Source organism: Melopsittacus undulatus, chromosome 8 (assembly GCF_012275295.1).
Source record: "Melopsittacus undulatus isolate bMelUnd1 chromosome 8, bMelUnd1.mat.Z, whole genome shotgun sequence".
In the NCBI taxonomy this organism is placed as follows: domain Eukaryota; kingdom Metazoa; phylum Chordata; class Aves; order Psittaciformes; family Psittaculidae; genus Melopsittacus; species Melopsittacus undulatus.
In genome coordinates this window covers 35,586,584-35,613,304 of record NC_047534.1, presented here as the reverse complement: position 1 = coordinate 35,613,304, position 26,721 = coordinate 35,586,584, and the positions used below count along the sequence as shown (strand labels likewise).

General features: G+C 39.5%; 1 protein-coding gene across 9 annotated transcripts in view; it reads right to left on the bottom strand.

Annotated features, from left to right (window-relative positions):
* Nucleotides 1–12,581: 12,581 nt before the first annotated feature.
* The window catches only part of CARF (calcium responsive transcription factor), a 40,522-nt gene continuing 26,382 nt past the window's right edge, over nt 12,582–26,721 (bottom strand). For 4 of the 9 annotated variants that reach the window (XM_031045121.2, XM_031045114.2, XM_031045122.2 and 1 more), the window contains 8 exons: nt 25,425–25,555; nt 24,140–24,509; nt 21,264–21,939; nt 18,206–18,337; nt 16,984–17,027; nt 15,599–15,666; nt 15,119–15,256; nt 12,582–14,296 (listed from right to left, as the gene is read on the bottom strand). In XM_031045121.2, the coding sequence (XP_030900981.2) occupies nt 21,821–21,939; nt 24,140–24,509; nt 25,425–25,555 (620 nt within the window). In that variant the 3' untranslated portion in view covers nt 12,582–14,296; nt 15,119–15,256; nt 15,599–15,666; ... (1 more) ...; nt 18,206–18,337; nt 21,264–21,820. Of the gene's footprint in view, nt 15,053–15,118; nt 15,257–15,597; nt 15,667–16,983; nt 18,338–21,263; nt 21,940–24,139; nt 24,510–25,424; nt 25,556–26,721 lie in introns of those variants that run through there. The other 5 variants (XM_034065360.1, XM_034065361.1, XM_034065362.1 and 2 more) reach the window with 5 other exon arrangements.

The window sequence follows — 26,721 nt, the reverse complement described above, 5'->3', positions numbered from 1 at the left end:
TTCAAATGATACACCCCTTACAGAGGGTTGTACTGTACAATGAGACACAGACCACAGAGACAAAGCAGTGCCCGTATACCTGCACATGACAGTGGTCTCAAGAGCTGGGCAGCCACCCAGTGTCAGTGTTGCAGCTTTTGTTAGGAGTAATGGTTTTATTCAGCTGCAGAATGGAATGACAAACTTCCTTGTACAGGAACCCATCCAACCCTCTCCATTTAGGCAAATGTCCTTATGCTAAAGGTTTATCTCAAGAAGAAAAAGAAAGGTATGTGGAAACTCCCCACTGTTTAAGCCACAAGGGTCTGGTTTGAAGACACAGACTCCATAAGATTTCACCCTTGTTTCCCGAGGGCTTGCTAGTTTTGAAGTTTTCACGATTTTGGCCTTTTCCTTTCAACATTTCACCAGTAGCTGCATCTTTTGTAACAAAAGAAACTTTTCACAGATGCTTCTCTGACTCATCTCTATAGGATCAAAACATCTCAGAGCAACCTTGCAAGTCAAAGAGAGAGCAATCACCCTCTATAGACAGAGAGCCAAGTCACAGGGAAATTAAATAACAATACCTGAGGTCATTCTTGCCATGGCAGAGCTAGGAAGTGGATACTGTTCTTGCTCCAGAGTCTTACTGCACTGTTCCAAGATTAGTGGTATTTCTCCTCCCTCCTTTGAAATGTCTGGAGGATCACACTCCTAAAACAGAAAATCAGTCCTGTTTTCAGTATTTAATTCTTCATGTTAATCATGGTTTCTGTTCATATTCTCTTTTTCTTTTTAGAATAATAAGCATTAAACATATACAGAGAAACTGCCTTTGCTTGCAATCTAAGCGAGGAAGTTCATACACTGATGCGTAAAGCAATGGGTTACTAGGCCCATATGATCTGGCATCTGATTATAAGTGTTTTTAAATGTCATCCTTCTTTGCCACTAGCAGATAATACGGTCAGATTTGTTGCAAATGAAGACAATATTTGAACAAAATGAAGAGTGACTCTGAAAAGAGAACTGAGATCTTTTTACCATCCAAAAGTGAAGGGAAACAAATGGAGTCATCAATAAATAGGAAAAAAGGAAGTCAGTTCATAGCTTAGAAGATATGGATAAGACAGAAAAAGACAAAAGCAATTGCAGCATAAGACAGAAAGAGATTCGGAGAGTTTTGAGAACCCACATGAAGGAAAACTTCGTGAGCATCTTGTGCATGGCAGCTGAATGGTCCTGTGATAGAAGGGAGGAGAGCTTGCAGCAGTGACAGAGGTAGGATGGGCAATGAGAGGCTGGTTGGACTGTTTCTTGAAACTTCAGCCAGAATATTGCACTTGAAGGTAAGGCATTTAGTGTGAAAGAGATAGAAACACAGCAAGTAAAGTCTTGGAATTAAAGTTTCAGCCTGAGAACCATCACCTTGTTGACAACTCTTTGTCCATTTTATTCTCCCTCAGGTGCAGTTCCTGCAGGGAACAGGGGGTCACTACATGGGACCTCATCAAGTCAGTTCTATTTAGATTTGCTCTTTAACATATATACTTCAGTACAGAGATATTTCCTCCCCAGTTTCGCCTTATTTTTTGGTATCAATCCTGCTAGCATTTCAGGCTAACAGACAATGAATGCAAGCCTCACTCTGCTGCTGTTATCCTGTCACACTTTAATTAAACTATCTAACTGAGATCCCATCTGAAGCCCACTAAAACAATGAACAGATCTGCACTGGCTTTGCAGTTCTGGATCATGCTCTGAATTGTGTTTAAGCCCATTAATGTAGATTTGAGTGATTTTTTTCAATTGCATGTGCCATGAAACCAAGGGGAAAATGAACAGGAGTAAAGAGAAGTAAAAGATTCCTTTCCAGAAAACAATTTGTGTATGTTTGCAATCTACTGTGAGCAATAGGCATATTAAAATATAGAATAGGAAGCAACTATTAATCTGCAAGTACATCCCGGTTTAGTTCAATGTAACTTCCCTGGTTTGTCTTCGTATCCTTTCAGCTCTTCTTTCTCTACGAAATAGGTCTTGCTTTGCCAGCTTAGCAGAAACCTTTCTTTCTAATGCCGTTGGCTGGCACTTGCTGTATGTTCCCTCTCCTTTTTATTCCTGCTGGCCATTCTCCTGGCCATCACGAGTGGGACAGGAGAGAAGTACTCACCCACTTGGCAGCCAGGTAGACCAAAGCCTCACAAAAACAGGGGAGACAGCAGCAGTTGTGTGACATGTTTTGCCTGTCCATGCAGCCATCCTGCACCCAAAGCCTAGGCCAGTCCCTCAACACTGCAGCACAACTTTGTGCAGCCTCCAGACACCATTTCCATGCAATGCAGATGCAGCCTACATGAGCTCCTTGCTGGGCAACAAATACTGTAGGAAGAAAATACTGAAGCTGGAGTGAGATCAGTGAACAGATGCTATACAACAATGACTACCAGTCCCAGCACCCCTGGAAAGGGTTGCATAGAGAAACATGAAACTGATACTACCTAGAAGAAGTCTCAGGTGCCAGAGCTTTCACAAATGTAATCTGCTGGTTCTGCTTCAATAACTGCCTCTAACAACTGGCTATTGCTAGTTGTTAATGCAAGAAACTTGATCTTGTTTTCTCCTCAGAAATTACGTCCAGACCTGCAGTGTCTGCCTCAGCACTCTTCTACAGTGAGTGATTCTTCATCTTAAAGCTAATTCAATTAGCAAGTAGCAGAGGAAGAAAAGAAACAAGATGTCATTGCTGCTGCATTCCTGAGAACTCTGGCTGGTGCTGTAGCCATTCAGGTACAGCTGTAGTTAGATAAGAGCTACAGCAGCCCCAAGGCTCTTTTTCTCTAAGGTATGAGAAGGAAAGGCATAAATGTGACCCACAGGTATACTTTCTCCATAGCCTGAAACTCCTATACAAATACTGTCCTGAGAGCTAAAATCCTCTTTACTCCATATACCCATCATTGTACTCATGTTCAGAATTCATACAAGAACAAGATCAACCATTTTGTAAATCCTGTATGAAAGAAAACTCAGTGAACTATAATAGTCTCTCAGCCTTTTCAATTTCGACTTCTATTGTCAGGGTACAAATAAAAAGAAGGGGATAAAAAAAGGCTGACAGCGTTACAGGAAATCCAGCTGAATAAAAGCGATGCCATCGGTGTTCATGGAGATAAACTGCTTACGTGATAAAGGAACATGACCACCTTAGCCTGAGGATTCTTTACAGTGTCACCTACAATAAAGCAGGTAACAGCATCATTCGGTACTTACTGCATCCTTTAAGAGTAAAGCCCAAGCAATCTAGCTTTATGAAATTGCATCACAAGATACCAAGAAGAAAAACTTCAGCCCTCTGCACCCAGGTGTACCTTAGTATCTTTTATTCTACAAGCTAGACTGAGCTCTTAACCATACTAATAATCAGCACTTAACGTTGGGGAAACTGTAGTACTTAACGCCCAGGTATCTATGAAGTCAACATGCTGCAATGCCTTCCCTATCTGATACATTGTACTTTCACCACCATGGCCCTTACAGTGAAAAGCAGACTAAAGGCTCCCAGTTACATTGATGCTGGCCTGACAGCACCCCAAAGCCCCTCAGAAGGACACAGCTCCCTCCTTCCTGATGTGGAAAAAGGGAGAAAAATTACACTGAACACTTCTCACCCCTGAAATAGAAAGGGTCAAAGCAGCCTCACACTTCCATTCAGTGGTATGGCACTTGTTTATCTTGCATTAAACACTTCACGTTTAGGATAAACTAAGTTAGAAGAAGAACAGTTCAGCTGCATGTGCAGGGGATGGCTGTGAGAAGTCTGTGTTTATGCTAGCCACCAGAGCCCTTGCCGGAGTGTGCACCTGTGCACCGCTGCCCTCTCCCGGGCAGATCTGCCCCTGCACAAACACAGAGCCCTGGTTCCCAAAACCTAGCAGAGCACTTGATTCTGCTTTGCCTCAGGCTCTGGAGGAATCTGATTGCCCACTTACGAATCATGGCGCTGACACTTTCAGTAACCTCATTGAGCATCACAGCGACAGCTGAGCTACTCCTAAAGGAATAAGGATTTGTTAAGATATAATTAAACAGGACACAGGTAGTGCTCACTAGAAGTTCACATATCTAGAACTAAATCAGTCTTCTATGCAGTTACCTTAACTAAGATATTTAAGCTAGCCCGTTCCAAGCCTGGCTGTGCTTTAACTTCCTTCTGATGGCTGATCTGCTCTCAACTGCCCCATTACAGTGGTAGATCCCTACTGCAAAAAACCACAGTGAGGGAGGTGGCAAAAGATTTAGCCAACATGTTTCAGGATGGTACCTTGAGCTGTCAAATCTCCTCCTGGGTGCTTTGGAAAATTCCCCTTGGATTATGTCTTTGTGCATATATATACACACACCCCCACACACAGAGTGCATCTGCCTGCACGTGCGTGCACTCTCTTCTTTCACCATCCAGACCCTGCACACAGCAATACTGTAATGCAGCTTATGCTCTTTATACACTTCCTTCCCATATTAGGGCCCTTCTAGGGCACATATCCTGCTAGCTTCCTTTCCCAGTCTTCTGTTCTGGCTAATGCTCTCTGTGGAAACCTGTTGAGGTGTTCCTCAGCTCCAGCCAAGTGAGAAACAGCCTTCTTTACAGCCTGCTGCTGGCTGTTCATCTTGTTGAGGTGCTTCTGTAGTGCCTTAGGTCCACCAGGCTAGCACTGCCTTCATCGCCTCAGACAAGACCTTAACAAGTCCAAGATGCATTTGCCTTTCACAGGCTCAAACCCACTGAACAGTCGTTCACTGAATGATTCCTTATGGGAATGCACACAAGACATCTGCTGTAAGCTCCTCCATACCCTGAGACAGTGGCCATTCACAGCTCAGCCCCATGGCCTCCCTCCAGCTCTGTGACTGGGGAGAGGGCACAACACAGAGAGGCTTAGGAAGCACGTCCCTTAGCTGTGTCCACCCAGCAGCCTCTCCCAGCTGAAGTATTACTAGACAGGGCAAGAAGGTACTGTGACAGGTCTGCCTTTGTGCCTCGAGGCTGAGCACATCAGGACTTCTCAAGAACACTATGTGGTGCTTTCATGCCTATATGCAAGACTGATGCACAACTGAATTCATTATGGCAGGTATAGTCTGAAAGCTGCACTCTCATGAGTGTTTCCAGTGTTACAGTCCTGCATGTAATAACAGGGATATGAGAGGGCTTGTTTCCTTTAAGGAAGTCGTGAAGATAAATCCAGCCATGACAGAGAGGTGCTCAGATACATAAGAAATTGCAGCTATAGCATTTAATTATCTGAGCGTCTCTGAAAGCCATGTGTAATTTCCTAAAGCGGACAAACTCAGCCCTTCCAGTTTTGCCAGTGGTGGAAAAAGGTGCATTACAGTCATCAATGCCACTTTACTTCCCATCTGTATTTCCTCAAAAATTGTCCAAGATACCGCATTTCACTCTGAGTGCTCAAGCCATGAGCTCCCTCTAGTATCTAAAAAGATTAATGCAGTTGGTACTCTTACCATCCTAAAGGAACAGAGAACAAATGTAAGGAAGTTTTGGCAAGATGAGGGAATTCTGCCCCTTTTCTTCGTTTTGGTAAAAGAAAAGAAAACAAAAATCCTTGAAGTTAGTTGCGTGTGTAATGTGTGGGGTTTGTTCATCAAAAGGTTTAAAGGGAAATATTGCTTGCTGTACTCTAAGACACTCTGTAACTGTCACTGTGTGGAGCCATATTCCTTTTTTTTTGTGGTTGTTGTACTTTGTGAGTTATAAAGGGGAGGTCAGTTGTATTGTTACACAGGATTGGAGGGGGAGGAAGCCCTGAGCCCGGTACTGAGGTTGGAGCCAGTGAGACCGAGCTGATGTTCAGAGCGCCCCCCTGCTGGTGGAGGGAGGGGAGTTCGGTAGTTTGAAGTTACATCTTGTTACATGCACCATATAAGGAATAGAGGTTGTAGTGATGGTGGGGCTGGTAACGGACACTTCTTGAAACTTCTGGGAACTTCTCGACGATGAGACCCCAGCAACAGAGGGAAGCAATGGAAAAGAGCCACATCAACATCTGGGTGAAAAGAAGCAGCAGGATTGGCTGAAGCCTGGAACCGAGAAGAATAAAGGACAGCCTCCCAAAGACCCCGTGTGTGCGTCTGGGGAGGAGCAGAGACTGCCTGGCGCACCCAGCGCTGTTTTTTTATCTGCTATCACTCAATAAATTTATAAATTTACGTTTTGAAACAAGATTTGCTCACTCATTGATAACAATCTGATAGAAGCTGGAAACATCCTTTTGATTTGGAGGGAGAAAGGAGCACAGTTTCTAATGATTCACAAACCATTCAGACCCCTTCCTAGGATCTGACTTTACAGTCACTGAAGTAAGACTGTCATTGACCACAGCCATTCCTGATTTTGTTAACGTTTCTTAAAGTTAAATATTTAGTTAGAAAAAGCCCTCAAATTCTTGTATAATGTATATCAGCTTGGATTCTATATTCTACTCAAAGGTAAAAACATCTGAGTATGTGACTAACTTATACTGTAGATTTCAATGGCTGCCTGCTCAATACAGAAGCAGCAGTTCAAGGGAACAGTCATGCTAAACGTTCTTTCAACACAGAAGCACGTTAGTTAGTGCGTCAGGAAATACCTACTTTTAAATGACTGTCTTTGTAAAGCAGCTGTATAGACTAAACAGTTTCTAAGGTTCTTGTCTCATCAAGCTATCACATGAAAGCAAGCTATTTGCTTTTCATAGGAGACTGAAAATGGCTTTGTGCCAACAGTTTATAGCAAGTTATCATCAATGATAAAATGATAGTTACATGTATGTGTGCACTGTGTGAGGCTGTATGTACACAAACTTCAGTCTTTTTGCAGCCTTCAGAAGTATAGCTGCTTCCCAAACTTGCTCTGTGTCAATGTGTAGTGCTGTAGGTATTGTTTTCTAAGCAGCAGCACCTTCAGCCTCAATTTTGCGCAACCCTGCAGATGACAAATATTTCAGCAGGGTATAGACCTTCTAAAGACCCTGTAATTATTATGAAATCAGCTATCTACTGACACTCAAACCAAACAAAAACCTAATAAAAGCCAGCAGAAATTGTTCTGGATGCTTCACTGTGCTAATTCTCTAATCCTGTGTGATACTGCTTGTCCCTGTGGAAGTGATAATGTCATAAAGAGGGATTAGAATTAGCAGTAAGAACCTACCATCCAAATAAACCAAAACCTTGCCTGCTTTCATCACACAAAATATTAAAACACCAAATGAAGAGAATGTAAATATAGAAAAATAAAAAATGAGTTAAAATCCCCCAACGAATGGTACTTTTCATCCTTGTGGTTTAAGTCAATGTTAACACTCCTTTCTGGCACGAAGCAATGGGACTGCTGGGCTATTCAGTCAAACTGCCACTGAAGGTTGCCAGTTACGGATTATTTGCAGACAAGTGCAAGGAATGATACCCTCCCCATATCCCCAGAGAATACCCTGTTATTCTTAATCTCATGAGCTCATGGTGGTACTCTCTATGTAAAAGTTTACATCACTGCAACATTAAACCAGTAACAGAACTATAGATACGTTAAAATACCATTTTAAATAACATCTGACCTAAGTACTACTTTGTGGACATGTCCTTTGCAGATTAATATTGTATTTGGAAAGCATGACTTCTTTTTCTCCACTTTACATCACTGTTTTGGTTTTTTTTAATTGGAAGTCCCTTTTCCAAAAAGAATGGAGAAACTCAATTTATCTTCTTTGTAGCACCTATACTGTTGTGTGTGTACCTTTATCAGCCCGAGAATGAACGCAGCAAGAAAAACTTCCTCATATTTCCTATTACAATGCTTTAAAGCAATTCAGGAAGTTGGCTTTAGAAGGGAAACTTTCAAGAAAGATGTATCAGCTAATGCTAGCTTCTGTTCTCAGGCATTACTACTGGGCACCAACTTAAAACTAGATTCTGTCATCACATAGGTAAACAGATTTCTAGATCATTACCAGTTGCTTGGATTTGAAGCAATAATCTGACCTATTTCTAGACATGTTAAGCATGTATTCAGAACCTAATAAATAGAATACTTTTCTGTTAAAGGACAAGTATTGTAGAATGAAAATTATACATTACAGCAGAACCTACATTCACAACATATGAAAGTGGGTGAGATCAGTTTGGTGCTTTAGCTGCTCTAAGTACCTACATTACACATGCACATCATTTGTGAATAATTAGGTCCACAGTTTTTTGCAGAACCTCATGTCAATTTATACCTTCCAGACACTTAAAGTTCATCACCTAATTTTTCTTTCAAGGTACAAGGTAAGAGACTTCAGTGTCCCTTTGGGTACATTTAAATAGATACCTCTCAGCATAAGTTTTTTCTCCTCAGACAGCAGCATGTTAGAAGTGTGTTAATTGCTCAGGCACAAAATTGGGTCAAATAAAATGGAAAACCCTAAAACCTACATCAAAATACCTTGCACAATACAGCACACTCCTTGAAATTTATACTCTACAATAAATGACTTTTGCATTAAGGAGAGGACGAAGACGTGGAATAATCAGAAGTTACAGCAACTCTGTACATCTTCCTAGTGCACTCTATACACATACAGATTGTTTTCTATAATCTATTATACACAGACTGGCTGAAAGGAATCACACTGGAGGGGGCCTCCACAGGTTGAGTGGCCCAAGCTCAGCTAAGGTCATGGACAGATTCTCACCTAAGCACAGGAAAATTCCAGCACTGTATTCCTGTTGTGTAAGACTTCTTCAGTAGTTTACATGGATACATAGTCCAGGAAAATCTCCACTAAAGATCTCTTTCAAGATGTCTCCCTTTCCATAGCACCACTTTTTACAGTATCATTAAGCTTCTGGAATATCACTAAAGCTCCAGACAGACATTTCTCTAGCATAAACTTGTTGCAAGTCTAAGTAGGTGTTAAAATTTCTCAAGAGATGTAATATAATGGAAGAGCACGTCTTTATGGTTTGATTACTTACTTTTAAGTTCAGTGCTACAAAAACAACCCTTGAGACTAATCAATACCTTAGCCAGAAATATCTACTTCCTATTCCATATTTCACTCAAAACTTTAAATCAGCTTACCATGGCAACATTCAGAACACAGTCCTATGGTTCCAACTATGTTTCAATAGCATCAATCTCCCAAATACCTGGAAGCATAAATTTTATGACTACAGCATTTATTACAGATGTAATCAATCAACATACTTTAAATAGCATAGCAATTACGTCTTATTATGACTTATCAGTTGAAAGAAGGAGATAAGTTTTATCCAGTCTTACTCCTAGTTGTGTTTGAGGGATGTAAAAATGTGAAAGTGTCTTGGAATCTTAAAAAGCCTCTCAATATTTCATCTGAAAGGCATATTCCACAGAAGTAAACCCAGGTGAAAATGGTTGAGGACATAAGACACATTTCCTTATCATAAGACACATTTCCTTACCATAATGAAAAGTAAATTAACACTGGGGAAATAAAGCAGTATTTACACCCAAGTTCACAGCAGCAGTCCTGGAGGACTGACAGGCTTAAGAAAGTAGCAACAGTCAAGCAAATAATTATTTCCCCTCTGTCTCCCTTCTAATGCAAAATGGGGAACTACAAATTTGAACACAGATTTACTTTGCCAAATTCTACTTAAAAAAAAAAGAGTTTCAATTTTTTGACAGCAGTAGTACTTTCAAACTGCTTTCTCATGCAACTAATTTATACTGGGACATGGTAAACAACACTAAAAATGAACTTCAGCTCAGTAAGTGGCTTTACTAGATACCTCTTTCCATGGTCAGGGTTAACAGGGACAAACTTGTGTGGGTGTTGCTAAGGGGGTTTTGGAGATTTGTGGCAAGAGTGTATTCAGGTCCACAATGCCAACTTCATTTATGCTCCAGGATTTAAGAACATGTTCCATGGGCTTTTCAAAAGCAGGACTTACTTTTGGTGCACATCTCTGTGATAAAGAAAACAACCAACAAACCAGTTCTTTACTCCTCAAATATCTCACGACAGGCACTCACAGGAAAGAAATGAGCCTGCTGTTGCTTCTGTTTGGATTTAAACAAAACATTGACTGTGGACTCTCTTCTTTGTATCATCCTGCTGGCACATCAGCAGCAAGATACTACAACAGGAACACACAATATTTTAGGTATCTCATAACAAAGCAGGAAGCATCACCATCTCATAGAATACTGTACTGGTGTATGATGCCAGTCAAACATCACTGGAAACCTTGCTGATCTTTATAACATTATGCCCCAAAGGTGATATTTCCGTGTGTCGTGGTTTAAACCAAACTGCACAGCTCGTGCACTCACTCCCCCCCTTGCTCCCCCTGACTCCCGGAGAGTTATGAAGGAGAATCCAAAGAATGCAGCCCCCACAGGTTGAGATAAGCACAGTTTAATAACTAATGTATAACACAAATCACTACTGCTACCACTAATAATAGTAACAATGATAAAGCAAATAACAAGTGAAGAGAATACAACACCTCACCAGCCACCAACCCATAACTCACTCCACCCTGCCCGACCGAGCACCGACCGATACCTCCTCCATCCCCCCAGAGCTCCAGCCCTTCCGGGTCTCTCCCGGTTACCTCCTGGGTATGACGTGCTATGGTATGGAATACCTCTTTGGCTAGCCTGGGTCAGGTGTCCTGTCTCTCCTTCCTTCCAGCCTCCCCTCCTTCCCTGGCAGAGCATGAGGCTCAGAAAAGGCCTTGGACAAACCAAACATTTGAGCAGTAACTCAAAACATACTTGCTATCAGTAACTGTTCCCAGCCTGAAAGTCAAACCACAGCACTGCACCAGCTACCAAGAAGGAGAAAAAAATGACTTACTGCTGAAACCAGGACACTGTGAAAGCAGAGGTGGACTCCAGTGCCTCTTCAGAAATTCCAGCCACTCAAAATAGAATACAACTCCAGTTTCCCTAACTGAACCCATTTCTGCTGCAGCCAGGAATCTTTATCTCATGTGAAAATAGTCACTTCACTGCTAATAACTGCTCTCAAATAAATGGAATTTATCAATTCCAAAAGCAAAACATAGATAAAAGAGTATAGAACTTAAGTTTCTCTCAAATACCTTCTGATAATTAACAATAGTATTCAAACACTTTGTTAGAAAATATATGAAATACAAAGCTTGTCATGAAGAACTTGCGCATTATGCTCTATGTGTTAACCATTAATTTACTTTAACTTACTCTGCATAAGAGATTGGATAAAATAGACCCACACAGGGTACACAATGCAGCTAAATACTAAGTAAAAGTATGACACAGCTCGTAATTACTATTTTTGTTTGCAAGATGTGAATAAATGCCAGCATACCACCAAAAGTATTACCTTGTGGTTAATGTTTGAAAGATCTTACCTTACTAACAATACATTATGCTGGCTGACTTCATTATCCCTTTTGTTGCCACCCCTCCATAGTGAAACTTCTCCAGTTTGCAGTTCTTAGCTAATCTCCCTAATGATCTTAGAACATTTTACAGAGTTCACAAATTTGAAATAAAATAGAGACACTTTTTGTCATTAGCTGAATAAAATCACAATGCACTATGAAAACATTGATCTTTTTAGAGTTACAGTTTTGTTCCAGGGGAGTCTGTCTGCCTTTTAAAACTAACTAACTAAATAAAGCCAAATTCACTTTGCCTGATCCAACTTTGCAAATTTATGGAGTACTTCAGTGGAAAGGATTTTTTGGTAGCCAGGGAAAGTGGATAATCATGTATTCTTCCAGAGCAGCTGGTGGCTAAGCAAGCATGGCTGTCCCCAAGAGCTGCAAAATGAGGAATTCCTTTTCCTTTCATAGAAATTCTCTTTCTCAAGAGAATGCATTTTTTTCTATTATCTTGACATAGCCAGGAAAGCTTATCATGTAATCTACTCCATGACAGTAATCAAAAGTGAGTGATGTCACTGGAAGAAGTTACTTGATGAAGTTATGACTGTGCAATCCTTTCTGAAGTTCATCTAATCTACAATCAAAGAAGTCTTCTTCATCCACTGCAAATAGCTTTGTGTCATCCATAGACAACCATGTTCCTTTCAACAGAGAATCTTAATTTCACAGCAAGATGTAGAGAAAGGTGAGGAAATTAAAAGATTAATTTAGCTAATGCTATGAAGCTATCCATCAGTTTTATATTCCAAACAGTGCCCCTATTAGAAACTATTCCAGTGTGCCATATCACCAAGTACCCTGTGTATATACCCCTGGCGGTCAGTGCCAGGTATTTTTGGTAGGTGGTCTAAGAACCCACTTACAAAATTTACCTTCTAAAGGAAGTTCCCTTCTCATTCAGGAAAATAAACTCTGAAAAGCACAGGAATATGTCTCATTCCCAAACTCTACTTATTTATTTTCCCAAAGATTAGCAGTACTTTCACCAAAGATGCAACGCCCCCCCCAACTTCGCCTCCTTCTGAAGCACAGCTAGATAAAGCGTTGTGAAGATGATGCATCCTTAACATCTGTAAGAAACTACCAAAGCAGACAGTACTTGCTGTGAGGAAAATTAATTTATTGCCAATTAAAATAGATAAAATTAGTGAGAAACAAATACAAATTAAACCAGCACATTCTCCTCATGCTCCTCTCTTTCCCCAGACTCAGCTTCACACCTTCAATGCCCAACTGTTCTACTTCCCCCAGACTGAAGCAGCACGGGCAAGAGGGGGTTGCAATCAGTCTGTAACAGCTCCTTTGTATCTCCATCCTCCTCACACTTTTCCTGTATTCCACAGGTCTGCTCCACAGGCTGCAGTCCTTCAGCATGAACCTGCTCCTTTATGGCTCCTCTCCATGAATGCAGTTTCTTCAGGAAATCTCCATCTGCTCCAGCATGGGGTCATTTGTGGGCTGCAGGGAAATACCTGCTCCAGCACCTGAAGCAATTCCTCCCTCTCCTTCTTCTCGGACCTTGGTGTTCAGAGGACTGTTTCTCCCACTTTCTTCCTCACTCCTCTCTACCATGCAGCATTTTGTCTTTTCTTTAACATGCTTTCACAGAGGTTCCACCAGATTAATGGATGAGCTCAGATGTGTCTGGCAGTGCGACCATTGCAGAGCTGACTGGAACCAGCTGTGTCCTGTACAGGGCCACCCACAACCAAAACAGAAGCATTACATAAAAGTTGGAGATTAAGAACTTCCTGACCCTCTCCTGTGCTTCCCTTCAAGTTGTACCCAAAGAGTCGGTTTTGGGGTGTACAATGGGCCAGACCCACAGACTGATACAGATTCAAAACAATATAAGGGGATGAAGGACAGTTGCTCATACTGGTAATTTCATGGTACACACAGTGCAAGACATCACTACCATCACCACAGCTCTGTAGTTGTGCTGGCCTGTGTTGGGACACAGATACTGGAACAGAACCTGTGACAGGTGCTTTCTGCAAGAACTTCTGGGGCAAAGTGGGCAGGGGAGCTCACCCCAGTATGTCCCTCCCCAAGAAAATGTAACAGCATCTTATGTTTCAGTCATGCAAGGAATCAACCTCTAGTACAATAAAGCTGAGAGGAAATTTATTCCCAAACATGGGCAACAGGCTGATAGAACAGTGTTTTAAGGAGAAATTTTTGTTTCTGTGCTACCTTGCATGGAAAAGACAATGGGAGAAAGGCAGAAAAGTGGTAGAGGACAACAAATTCAAACAATTCCCCCACTACAAAAATAAAAAGAACAAATAGGAAGGCCAGGGAGAGGTAATTTTATGGCTTGTATTATGTTGAAAGTTAGACATGAACTAGAACCTGACATGAAAAACCTATGCACCCATTGAATTATTGTGAAAACATTGATTTAAAACTGGCAAAGTCCTCTTTCCACAGAAGCATGAAGGTCACGAAGGTTCCCACTTTCTCCATATCCTTGCATGTACAAAATGCCTCAGATGCGATAACAGCTTTAACAACAGCCAAGAACATGGAGATGTTACATCAGTTTGCATTCAGAAGATAATTGAAGATAAAAGCAAATCTATGCAATTAGCATTCTAGCTTTTATTAGAAGTGAGCTCAGAGCACAAACAGCATCAAAATCAACAATATAAAGTTATACATTAAAAAAATGTTTACCATTTAAAGTGAACCACTTCAGCCAGAAAAAAACCTGCAATCTTGAGCTGTAAACTTTGAGAGCTTTCTATCTCATGCAAGCAGCTTTTTACAACTCCACTTCCTCTTCTGTTTTTGGCTCTGGTTTCTTGCCAGTTATCTGGAGTACCCTCAGAAGTAAGTGATCCTAAGAAAATATCCAACACACAGTGAACTAAGAGCTAAAAGTAGAAGCCAAGAAGGAAACACCTGCACACTTCAGAAAACTCAAGTGTCATCTCTAAGAAACATAAATAATTAATTTCCAATTCTCTCTCCTGTTTAATTTTACCTTTAAGAGAAATATCTGTGAGAAAAAGTTACATTTATGTCTAACAGAACAGTGACCTGACAAAGCACAACTGAACTTTCAGTATGGTCCTTTGGGAATTAAACACTGCACACTTAGATCTAGGGTAGAAGATAATCCTTAGGCCAAACTTGTAGCTAATTTGCAAGAACAGTTTAACAGCAGGTGAGGTGGGAAGGAGGAGGGACGGAGAAACTGAGGTTTGTTTTCCTCCCACTGCTGACCATCTAGCCTTGATGCAACACATTTAGAAACAAACTATGGTTTGCAGTTATTGTTACTGACACCCTGTAACTAACACCATTATTGTTACTAACACCAAGTAGCCAGGTCAGATCATGCAAATGAACAGGAAGTGCCCTCATGTAATGGGAGAGGTGGTAAGGAACCTGGTGTCATCCCTGTTCCTACCCCCAACCCCTTCCACTGCTATGAGTCTGGTTCTATAATTGCTTTTCCTTTTTTTTTTTGTGGAAAACCTTCAACACAGTGATTTGCAGCATAGATGGAATCACCCATAAAGGAAGAAAAGGGACAAACTTTTCAGACTCTGAACACGGTGGTTTTGGAAGACAGTTTGGAATGATTCCTGTTCTGGATAAAAAGAAAAAAAAACGGAAAAGGCTCTGGTTGATGTAGGCTATTAGTACATACTTCTACCTTTGCATATTGTGGTATTTCCTCATGAGGAATTTCTGCAGAAACACAACATCCTCCACTTGAAGTTAAAATTTACTCTGCAGAAAGAATATCTGAAAGGACTTCAGATAAAAACTCTCCATTGTTGGGTTTTTTTCCCTAAAAAACAAGATTTCATTTACTTTAAGAAAACACACACAGACAACACAAAGATCAGGAGGCAGCACTGGCCTACAGTTTCAGTATAATATCAAAGAGGGTAATGCATGGATAAGTATTCATTTAATGTTTTGGCACACCCCCTCATTGAGATCTGTCTAACACTAGGCATCTTGTCAGGCAGATCAATAAGCCTAATACTTCTGAAAAGATTTACTTTTATTCATTATTGAAAAATCCTCTTCCTCCCACCAAAGAATGTGGGCTCTATAGAAGTCATGTCATCAACCTTTAATCTCCTCCATTCTGTTCCTGCAGGTTCTCCCATAAGATCTTACATACCTTCTTCATGATCTCCATGTCCCTTGGAGGCTTGTACAACTTCTTGAGTGGGCAAGCAGAGAGAATAGCTATGTCAGAACACAAAGACAAACCATCACTGTTTCTCAAAGGGTGCATTCAGGACTAGCACAGAGAAAGTTAGCCTGGAATGAGGACACTGGGACTGAACTCCCTCTCCCAGTGATCTGCCAACACACACGACTCTGTTTCTGGCTCTGCTATTTGATTGCCATCCTAAATACATATTAAATAGTGTCTAGAGAGAAAGACTATTCTACAAAGAGCAGGAGCAAGTCTCTGCTCTTCCTGGGAGCCACTGAACTATCATATTTAACCAAATGACAAAGCTGAAGTTTTAACAGTATTTTAATGGTAGCTGATGCTGTTTTGACACTGCCCTGCTGTAGAAATCCAAGTACATTACAAAAATGACCAAATGTCACATCCAATAGCATGTATATTTTTGCTCTCTCGTTCCTTCGTACTGAGGACCTAGAAATCAATTCTTATGAAAACAGCAGGCTATGGACAGATTTTCATTCTCCTATAAGCCTTATCAATCTCTATTAGAAAAAAAGATCAGGAAGAGGGAGAAATTTAATTTGCTTAGAACAGCATGCTCTTGTTTAAGCAGGCAGACTCATTTACAGAAGCCAAATACATGCCAAATGACCAACTGAGCTGCGCTGCAGAGAGCTAAGGATGGTTGTAGTAAAAACATGAATTCTGATTATGCAATTATTACACGTGCCCTAAAATATCTGCACCATTTAACCAGAGTTAAGTGTAATTAAAACTAAAGAACTACACATGAACAACTATATTCATATCTCCATTTTCTCTTCCTTTTTTTCCCCTTCAGATACATACAATCTCATATGCATATGTAACTTAGAACTATTAAGCAACCAAAGGTAACATTTTCAATAAAGAGATTATCATACATGTGCCTTATTGCAACATTTCTTCTATCTAGCAGAGGTTATTAGACCACTGATGAGAATTACTCCCACAGCATCCAATGCTCCTATTCTTCCATGCAGGGAAGACTCCTTAGGACAATAACATTCATTATTTATCCTCAGAAAGCTTTCCATGCTTTTAAAACCCCTTCTTTACTAGAACAGCGTGGGGTCCTAGATGTCAAACACCCACTAATACTTTCTATGATACAGCAAGTACTGTTTATGATCACTCCTTTGAAGACTCTCCAGAACACACAATCAACCCCTTCAGAAAATAAACGTGTCATTTGTCATGTGCATTAGAAATGCACTGAGATACTAAGGTGGAACAGCTTACATTGCAAAAGAACCCCCAAATATGTGACCTCCTGTCACGTGATGAGATTTTTGCCTTCCCCTGTTTCTCCCCCCAGATCATACCTTAGTTGTTGCTTGTTGAAGAGACTTGCTGGGTAGCTTCTGACCTAAAAAAAAAAAATATCAACACAGCCTGTTTTACACAATGCTTGTTTCATCATTAATGAAGTGCCCTGTTGCTGGGAGAAGATAACCATTACCAATGGGATAGGCTCTGAAGCTGATTCCTATGAAAGCTTTGTTCAGAAAGGAAGGGCAGTTCAAGGAGAATTTTCTCACCAGAGATCCACAAAGAGCAGTAACTTTTCCCAGCACCATCCTCAGCTGTATCACACTTTCTGTCCCTAATAGAACAGATTATTCCTGCCTAATCTTCTGAGAACATATCTGTTTGAATAGGATTAAGGCAGCAAATTGTGAGTTTGCCAACAGCCAGACAAGTCAGCAGCCAGTTACTATCCACAGCCAGAATCAGACACCCAAATGTGAAAGGAAAGAGGCCAGTTTCTCAATACAAAGTCTTAAGAGCTGTCAGCAACTGCAATTTTCTCACTGTTTTCTAAATGTTTTTCAGTTGCTGTGAAAGTAGTGTCCTGTGCAATGTGGCTGCCTGATAATCATCCAGGTAAGGATGATAAGCCCCAAAGCAGGGAAAATACTTAATCCAATTAAAAGGAACATATGCACTTAGAATCCTGGGGAGACAGGAAGAAAAACTGACAGGAGCGAATGTCACCACTATTTACTTGTGAACTCACCAACAGCTCCAACAGTGCAACAGTGAACCATGGAGAATCAGAGGGCTTGAGGGCATAGGGCCTGGGTGGAAACCCTACCAAGTGTGAATGAAAAGAGACCTGGGTGGTCCATGCTTTAGGTAGGTAGAGCTGTAGCCAGAGGGAAGACAGCAGCAAGCTAATTCAGTTGGGAAGAAAAGGTGTATTTTCTGAAGTAACATGTAAAGGAAAAGAGTCTATGCTGCGGGGTTGAAGCTCCAAGAGGCATTTTTTTCTTCATATTAGAAGAATGGGCATCTCAGACTACGGGAAGTCATTTACCTGCCTCTGGCACTCACCAAAACTCAAGCAGCTTTGTGGGTTTTGGGGGCAGGACTCTTCCATTCCTTTAAATTCCTACCATGAACTCACCCTATGCACTGCTGGCATAGACTGAGGAGCTGCACTGAGCCTTTGCAATCTGCTCACAATTGCTCTCCAGGGCCCCAGAACCCCCAAAGCACAGCCCACTCCAGCCCTTCCCCACAGGACCCTTGCTTTTCACACACCTTCAGGAACTTCTTCTGTCTGGTCTCCCTGGTGTTGTCCTATTTGTTCTCCTTCATTCCCAGAAACCACTGCCCTGACGTAGCTCTTGCATTTCTCCCCATGGGCCCCCATAACCACAACATAGACTATTACTTTAAAAGAAAAAGTAGTTTACATTTGAACAGAAATATTATACATTAGGTTACTATATAAATATAGATATACACATACATATACAGATATATTCCTCTCTAAATTTTGTACAAATTGCAACAATCTTTATACCACAAAAAGGACTCATTAACACCACTGGTTTCCATCCAAGAGGCTACCAGCCTTGAACAAGAGCTACGGACATGTGCCTTTTTATGTATTTTGTACATTTTAGCAAAAAATTATCATTGTATGCACATACATAAGCACAGCCCTTCTTGTAAAGCCAACTGAGCACTGTTACGGGTAACCACCAATGAGGATAAATTGGAGAAGAATTTGTTCATTTACAGTACTCAGGAGCTCACGATTTCTAGGTCTGCAAAATAAACATTTGAACATAACCACAAGAAAACAAAGTAAGCATCAGAAAAACATCTACAATTCCAACACAGTAATAATCAACTACTTTGCACCAGGCTACACAGCTTTCTCTGAAAAATCAACCTTATGTATTTGATTCAAACAAATTTAGCTGATCTGAAAGTATTATTGCTTACTTGTGGGGTTTTTAATACACATAAGATCCTTTTCTGTAAAATTTAGGTGGACTTTAGTGAACACAGGTGTTAAGCTTAGAGACTGGATATGGATGACGAGTTCATATTCCTTCATTAGCAACATGCACAAAGCAAATGCAAACATATTTAAAAGAGGAAAGGTTACACTAAATTAAACACCAACACAATACTAAACTGGAATATGTATTTGGAAGATAAAGAACTGAAATGCTGTGAAAATGAAAAAAAATGAAAACAAAAACCTGAGTATTGACTAAAAAAGCATTTCAACTTTGCTCAATAAATAGAATAGCAACTCTCATCCCCAGCTTTTAAAAACAACGAATTCTGTACTGCTTCTTTAAATTTCTCCCAACTTTTTGTTCTATTGTTTTCAGGGTACTGTGCAAATCAGGGTAGATTATAAAATCAATTTCACAGCCCACAATTCAAGATGTTCTAAAAGAGTATTTCCTCCAGCTGTGAGCATTAAACCAAAAATAAAAGTACCATCAGGAATATTGTTCAGCACAGGATGAGACTGTAGCTCATCCTGTGCTGGGATGAACGGTGACTGTTAAAGAACAGACGTGTTAATGAGGGAACTAAGAACTGATGAAAATGAAACTTCTCTTTCATTAAGCTTTTAGTCCAACCACAAATCTATTGTCTGCTTTGAAGAGAACTAAAACAACCTCTTGCTGATAATCTTCAGCTGTAATTCATTATTTTGGGAATAAGCATTCTCAAAAATGAAGAATGATTATAAAAAAAATAAAAATCAGTATTATTGAGAAAAAGGAATATACTTTGGAACACATTAGTTTAAACTCTAAGAAAATACAAAGGTGATGGAGTCACTGAACACGGTAGCATAGAAGCAGGTACCTGTTCTGGTACATAGTTACCTAGTTGGGAAAGAAAAGGTGACTGCTGACTGTGCTCCAGAACTATGACTGCAGCAGAGAACATCCATTTTGGACATATTTTTGCAATTAACAACAACTATAAAACTAACGAAAGTGTGAACCTTGTGGGATTTTACCTACCCAGAAATACCACAAAGCAAGTCAGTGCAGAAACAAAATATGAAAGACTCCAAAGAACTGGAGATTCGCTATGTATTTGCATCATAAAATACTGACTCTTATTTAATAAGAGCATGACCCTGTGGGAAAACTCTAAGTTAAGCTAACCAATATATATTAGATTTAAATGAACAGCATTAACAGTGTTAGTTAACCTCACAGAAGTTAATATATGTTAAGGTAAGACTAAGATAATAGCACTCACCTAACAGATGCTGCACTGGGAACCCAGTTCAATGGGAAACTTTTGAAAGGTTTAGCTTTCAATACTCAAAAGAAAATTGCCACTGTTTAGATGATGCTTGATGTATGTTACCCAACTTAACAATCTTTATGTCACATAATACTTATAATATTTTATCTCTACATAAATGGATCAATCTTGTTCAGATTTTTTTTTATTTTTCAGATTTGTTTTGGTGTGTTTTGGTTTATTTATTTTTATTCCTAAGTCCTCAGGCTGCATTCTTCTGCAGCATGCAAAGAAAAAAAAAAGAATCTAACTTTTTAAGCAAAATCTCAACCATTTAGTAGGAAGCAGTAACAGAACTGCTGATATTGCTGTATACAAACCACTCTGAGTATTGCTCTAAGAATTCAACATCTGAAGTAAACAATGCCATTGTTTAATTTGATATCTATGTTGGCATCAGTTTCATTTAATTCTTTAAATGGATTCCAAGTTACGTGTAAATTTTTTTTTTCTTAAAGAAACATGTCTCTCACACATAACAACTCAATGCTTGTCACTTATTATGGCTTTGGCTTGAGTATTGCTAAAAGAGATTTCCTTATCATATTCATTTTTATAAAGATCCCTGGGTAATATTTAAAGTATTATGGACCACTCCAGTCTTAGGACCTGCCACAGCTGAAAAAGATGAGTTTGTTTTCTGAGCACTACAGTGACAGCACACTTGCACATATTGCTTGAATTTATATTACTTTGTGTTGCTTTCTTGAGGCTTTCTTTGTTAGAAATGTATCCATAAACCCTACATCATGAGTGCCAGCAGGTTAAATCATATTTATCTGAACTAACAGCATTAAGTTCATAAAGCAAAAGGCAGATAAGCATCATTCTCCATGAGACAAGATTCCTGCATTTAGTTATGACCAACTGCTAATACAGTACCACTGCAAATGCTGCATGCAGCAATGAAACTGATTATAAAGCCAGAAAATAAGTGCAAAGATGTCGAAGTTGGAAACATTCACCATTACAATTCACACACTTTTCTTCATCATACCACTTTACATTCACCTGGCAATCTCACCTTTCTCCTCTCCTTGATCTTCACACCATTAACATTATGATCAGGTCAAAGTTGCATTTGCTTAAGCATCTATGTCCTTCATCACTTTGAAATTTAGCATCTTGGACCTTCATTTTGTCACAAAACCACTGCTGTATAGATACACTGTGCTGCTGGATTCTGTGGTCTTGGAGCTGGCAGAATCTATGGTCTCTGTAGGGCCTTAACAGTCAAAAGTTTCAAGGAGAAAAGTAAACCCAGCATTGTGATCCATATTCTAAAGCTAAGGAATTAAATTGTGGAAGACCTTCAGAAATGTTGACCAAAATGAACCATTTGGATAACATCCAATTACTCAAAAGCTTGAAACAGAAGAGAGAGGTGCTGTTCCACAGGGCAACTGAATGACCTGGCATTGGCAGTGAGCCACAGTCATAAATCAAAAGAGCTGTCAGGACTACTGTAAAAATGCGCCAAGTCTGAATGTCACAATACAATTTAAAAAGAATGGCATAACTTTGAGAGCACCTTCCATGTGAAGTTCTCCGATTTGAAAAATCCTTCCGGCCTTCACAGACTTAAGCAGGTGAGGAGCTATGGCAGCCTCTGATTTTATCTGGCTCCACAGACAATACTTTTTCTCTTGGCTCTTGTTTAACTTGGCTCACACAGATAACTCCCTCTGCATTTTCTTCAGCTTAAAAACAAAACAAAAAAAAAATCAAACATTGAAGGTTCAAACTCTGCTGATAAGCTTTAGCTACTTTTATTTTAAAAGAAAAATATTTCAGGAACCCAAGCTAATAGGTAAGGCATCTGTGAAGTTAACTGCTTCATGGTCAAACAGTAGGTCAAACTAAATTTAACTGCTGTTTAGTTTGACCTACTGTGCTACAAGACATGGCAAGTTGATATGAATTTACAGCTCCCTTGAGTGAGAATATTTAAAACATTTTATAAAAAGCCATAAGAAAATAGTACATTTGGAGATATAAAATTATGCTCATGCAACATGTCTTTCCTCTTTCCCATGGAAAAATAAAGCAACCCTCTTACTTGGCTCTATTTGGCTGGTTTTTTTCATTTCCAGGGGAAAGAAGGAATGGAAAACTAACTCAATGACTTACACTTCAGGCATAACTGGCCACTACAGTGACTGCATGTAAATTTCCAACAGCAAATAGTTTATTCTTAAGTTAGCACTTGGACAAGAGAAAGTCTAGAACATACAGGGTAATTTTAACCAAGCCCACTTGTGTGTTAAATGTAATGCATACACACAGGAGAAAAAAACACCCTGAAATGCACTGTGACTGAACTGCTAAATTCAAGTGTACAGGGTATGTATTCATTTTATAGGCGATTCCTCTACAACATAACTTCGGAATGGCACCAATCAAAATTTCCAAATCTAGGCTGGTGATGACTGAAACCTTGAGCAAAAAAAGAAAATCCCAAAGGAACCGTCAGCTTAGTCCTTGCAGTCATCTATAATCATGTATTTGACTATATTTCTTTTTATGTAAACCAGTATTACTTAAAATGCACTTACTATACTCATCACTTACAAAATATTTTTGAGAGTCATCAACATCAACATCCAGATTGAACAAAAGGGTTAAACAACTGATTGGAGAAGGTGCATTTGATAACCTCTGAGCTTGTTTTATCCTGAACAAAACCAGAATTTTTCAGGAGAGCAGTCAAATTCAGTTACAAAAGGGAAATAAAAAAATGCAAACAGTTACGCATTTGAGTACACAGCAGGCAGGAAATCCCTTATATTTAACTTTGACAATACTACCATAGTAAAATATCCCAATATTACTTTAACATGTATGAATTTCAGTATATTCCCTCATATACCCTTTGTCTCCTTTTCATTTCTTCATGTAGTCTTTTATTTCCATTAGAGAACTTAGTACAAATTCAGTTCTGCTGACCTGCAAAAGTCACCAGGGCATATGGAAATAGTTACCCCTATGGCATTAGGAAGGTGCAGGCTATGATCTAGCACATTTTTACCTGGAGGTTCCTGCAAAACTACTCAAGAGTTATTTTTTCAGAACTCATAGATGACAAGAAAAGATAAAAAGAAATAACAAAGCTAGCATTTAGACTCTCCACATAGTCAAAATGATATGTTGCAATGCTATATATATGCTCCATATCTAATAGGTTTTCTTCACCAAGAATCAGAAATCCTTCTTTGAGAATGCAAGCTTCCATTCTCCATCAGGTTCCACGGCTAAGAATTCAAAGACTGTATATTTAACAATGATTTTAAGGAGCCTTTTATTTTGATTAAAAGTTATTTATAATATTTATTGTGTTATTTTTTAAAGAGTATTTTCAAACAGAAGCCTGAAATTCCAATAAATTACAGCTCCAACTGATCACTTCTAAAGCATATTGATGACTTCAGGATCCTAGCAAAAGTTTAGTAAAAAGAGTAATTCAGAAATCCTCTGAGATGGTGCAAAGAAAGAAGTAATCAAAACCCTCACATTCCCTTCTGAATAATTCTAACTAGATTCAATACCAGTTATCTTCTATTCTTATTTTTCCTTTTAAAAATATTTTGAAGGTAATTTTACATAAATGGATATCATTTGGCAAAAAAAATTGTGTTCACTGAATAAGTGGTTGTTTGTTCAAAGTAAGTAACACATAATTTAACTAAAGTAATCTTTTTATAGCAAAAACCTAGGTTTTGGTTTGGTTTTGTTCCTTCCCTTACCCTCCCCCACTCCTGTTTTCACAGTAGAAATTAATTCAAATCAGCTGAAAGAAGTCTATGCAGTAGTTCCCCAGTATCAACACATTTCTTTCTTCAAGACACACAGAAGAAAATCTATTTTCTATATTTACATATTATTGGCAAGACTGCAACTTACCAAGTGCTGTATGGCTGTCCACAATCCGTACTGGAATAGTCTGTACATCTCCCAAGAGAATCTGAGGAGATGTACAGACTCCTAGGCTTCTGGAGTCATCCACCTCTCCAACTGCTACCAACTGGCTCATGGTGACCAGATTCTGATCGGGGACAGGTGGAGTCCCAAAAGCAGAGGTAGTAGTGCTATGCTGTGTTAGGCCAGTACCTGCTTGCAGACTGTGTCCATGACTAACTAATAGAGGATGGTTGGTTACTGCACTCCCTGTGGAATCTAGGAGACTTGCAGGGCTGGGAGGGGAATGGTTATTTACAGCTATCAGGGCTGTTGATCCATTTGTGGAGGTAAAAGTTGACTGCAGCTGTAATCCCTGTGAAAGAGAAGGCAGAAGAACTAACATACCAGTATTTACACCAGGAGTTTGCATTTAATGACATTTAATTTGCAATGCTGGAACTGCATAGAACATAATCTCAACAGTCAATTCCAGCAACGCTAGGCTAAAGTTGTATTAGAAAACAATTAGAACAATGGTATCCAGAAGCCTCTTAGAATACTACTTACAGCCATAAAGCTCTAATTTCAGATAGATTTTGTTTCAAATAATTTCCCAGTACTGCCCATTCACACAAGAGGTAGGTACTAAAAGCATACTGATAAAAACCCCAGCACCTTACTGCAGACTGTATGTCTAGAGAAGAGGACGCACATTTCAGTGGGGCCCAGGAAGCATGAAGGGAACTTTTCAAAAAGAAGAGAGCCACGTTTAAAGGGAGATGAGCTTTAGAAGCAGCTCTTTTAGCACAACATTCTTATCCCCAGTCTTCAGCCTTTCAAACTGGAAGTTTACAGATCTGAGCTGGGAGCAGTTTTAAGATTTTAACATATTTTAAGAGGCAGGAGAAGGATTTAAAAGGACTGACCTATCTCCCCTCAGTTTTGCAGCATTTTTGTTATTAAATGGCTGGACCATGTAGAAAACAAACAGGTGCTTGGCTAGAGGCAGAAGCCCACTACCTTCATCATCTTTGATTTGCCTTCAAATTTGCCTTCAAGAAACCCTAACTAATTTCAAAGTGTCAAAAGATGATAATGGTGTCCCCTGCACCACAACTATATGCTAAATGTGACATGCAAAAGAGGCCAAAAAAAAAAGAGTTGACAGCTATTTCAAAATCCAGGTTACCCAGCCAGTGTTTGGGTTCATTAGCTGAGACAGAACTTGCTGTTCTGCTAGCCTTCCCAGTGCAGAATGTTCCACGTTCTGTAAACAATTTGACTGTACCTGAAGTTGTGCAAATATCTTGGGCTGAAGTGAAGAGAGGGAAGACAACAACTGAGCTGTTTCTGGTAGCAAGGACTCCCCACTCTGGTTGGCTTTTGCTTTGGTGACAAGTGACTCCCCTGCTGAGCTCCCTACAGTGCAACAGAGGAGGCAGACAGTTATGACAAATTTCTTCCCATTTAAAAGTCTTCTCTGCAAACTGAACAAACCCCTTCAATCTCAATATAGACATATAAAAGAAACATATATACATAAATGCTTTTTTCTTTGCATAAGAACTTAGATGCTAAATTAAAAAAGCTGTGTATGAGAAAAATACTGTAGGAAGATTGTATGTGCCTGGTGACAGTAAAACAGAAGCACTGACAGATCCATTTTGAAGAACAAAGTAACTGCACCCTACACTGTGCTTTGAATTTCTAGTTATAACATAAAAGCTGACAGTTTACTATCAAAGCATCAATCAAACAATTTGACAATACACACACCTCAGTAAGGGCTCTAATAAACAGGCATAAAAAAAAGAAAGGGTTGTTTCTGAAAATAAAAACCTACACAGAAAATCCTGTAAGTCTCACCACTCCCTTCCAAACATCTTTGTGGAATTAAGGCAATTTCTATGCAGTATCACACCAAAAGTCCATTTATCTGGAAGTCTTTCAGCCTACAGATTACATTATATCCTCAAAACTCTTTAATGCAAGAAGGACAGACTTCATTTCCTGGTGACTTGTAAAAATTGAGATTTGCTTTTAGCAATTTCTGCAAGAAAACTTCCTATGGAATCAATTCCATTTCCTGTTTGATCTACCTATAACATTTTCGTTCAGGTTTATCTAGACACAAGTAGATATTGCTTAGCCTTTTATTTCAGTTTCACTGCTGTAACTGTAATAGAGGAGCTTGCCCTGAGCATGCAGATTAGCTTGGTGAATGGAAAAAAATAAGAATGGCCAACTGCAAAAAGCTTTGTAACAGGAATTTATACAGAAGTTTCCAGCAATCTAAGTGGAGATACATTTTTCAACATATATACTGATTCGCAAACTCTAACTCATCATAATTGACTATAAGACACACTCTACTAATCTCCTTCAATACAACTACTTCGAATATTTAGGCTCTTTTTAATACTACACAGAAGCCCCATATGCATCTGTGAATATTCAAGACTCCATACGCATCTGTGAACATTCACATGTAGGAAGAGATGGCAGTTCTTTTCTTAGGTTGTATTCTACACCAACATACCTAGGAATAAAGATAATAGTTCAACTTCTATTCTACCCACTCCTTA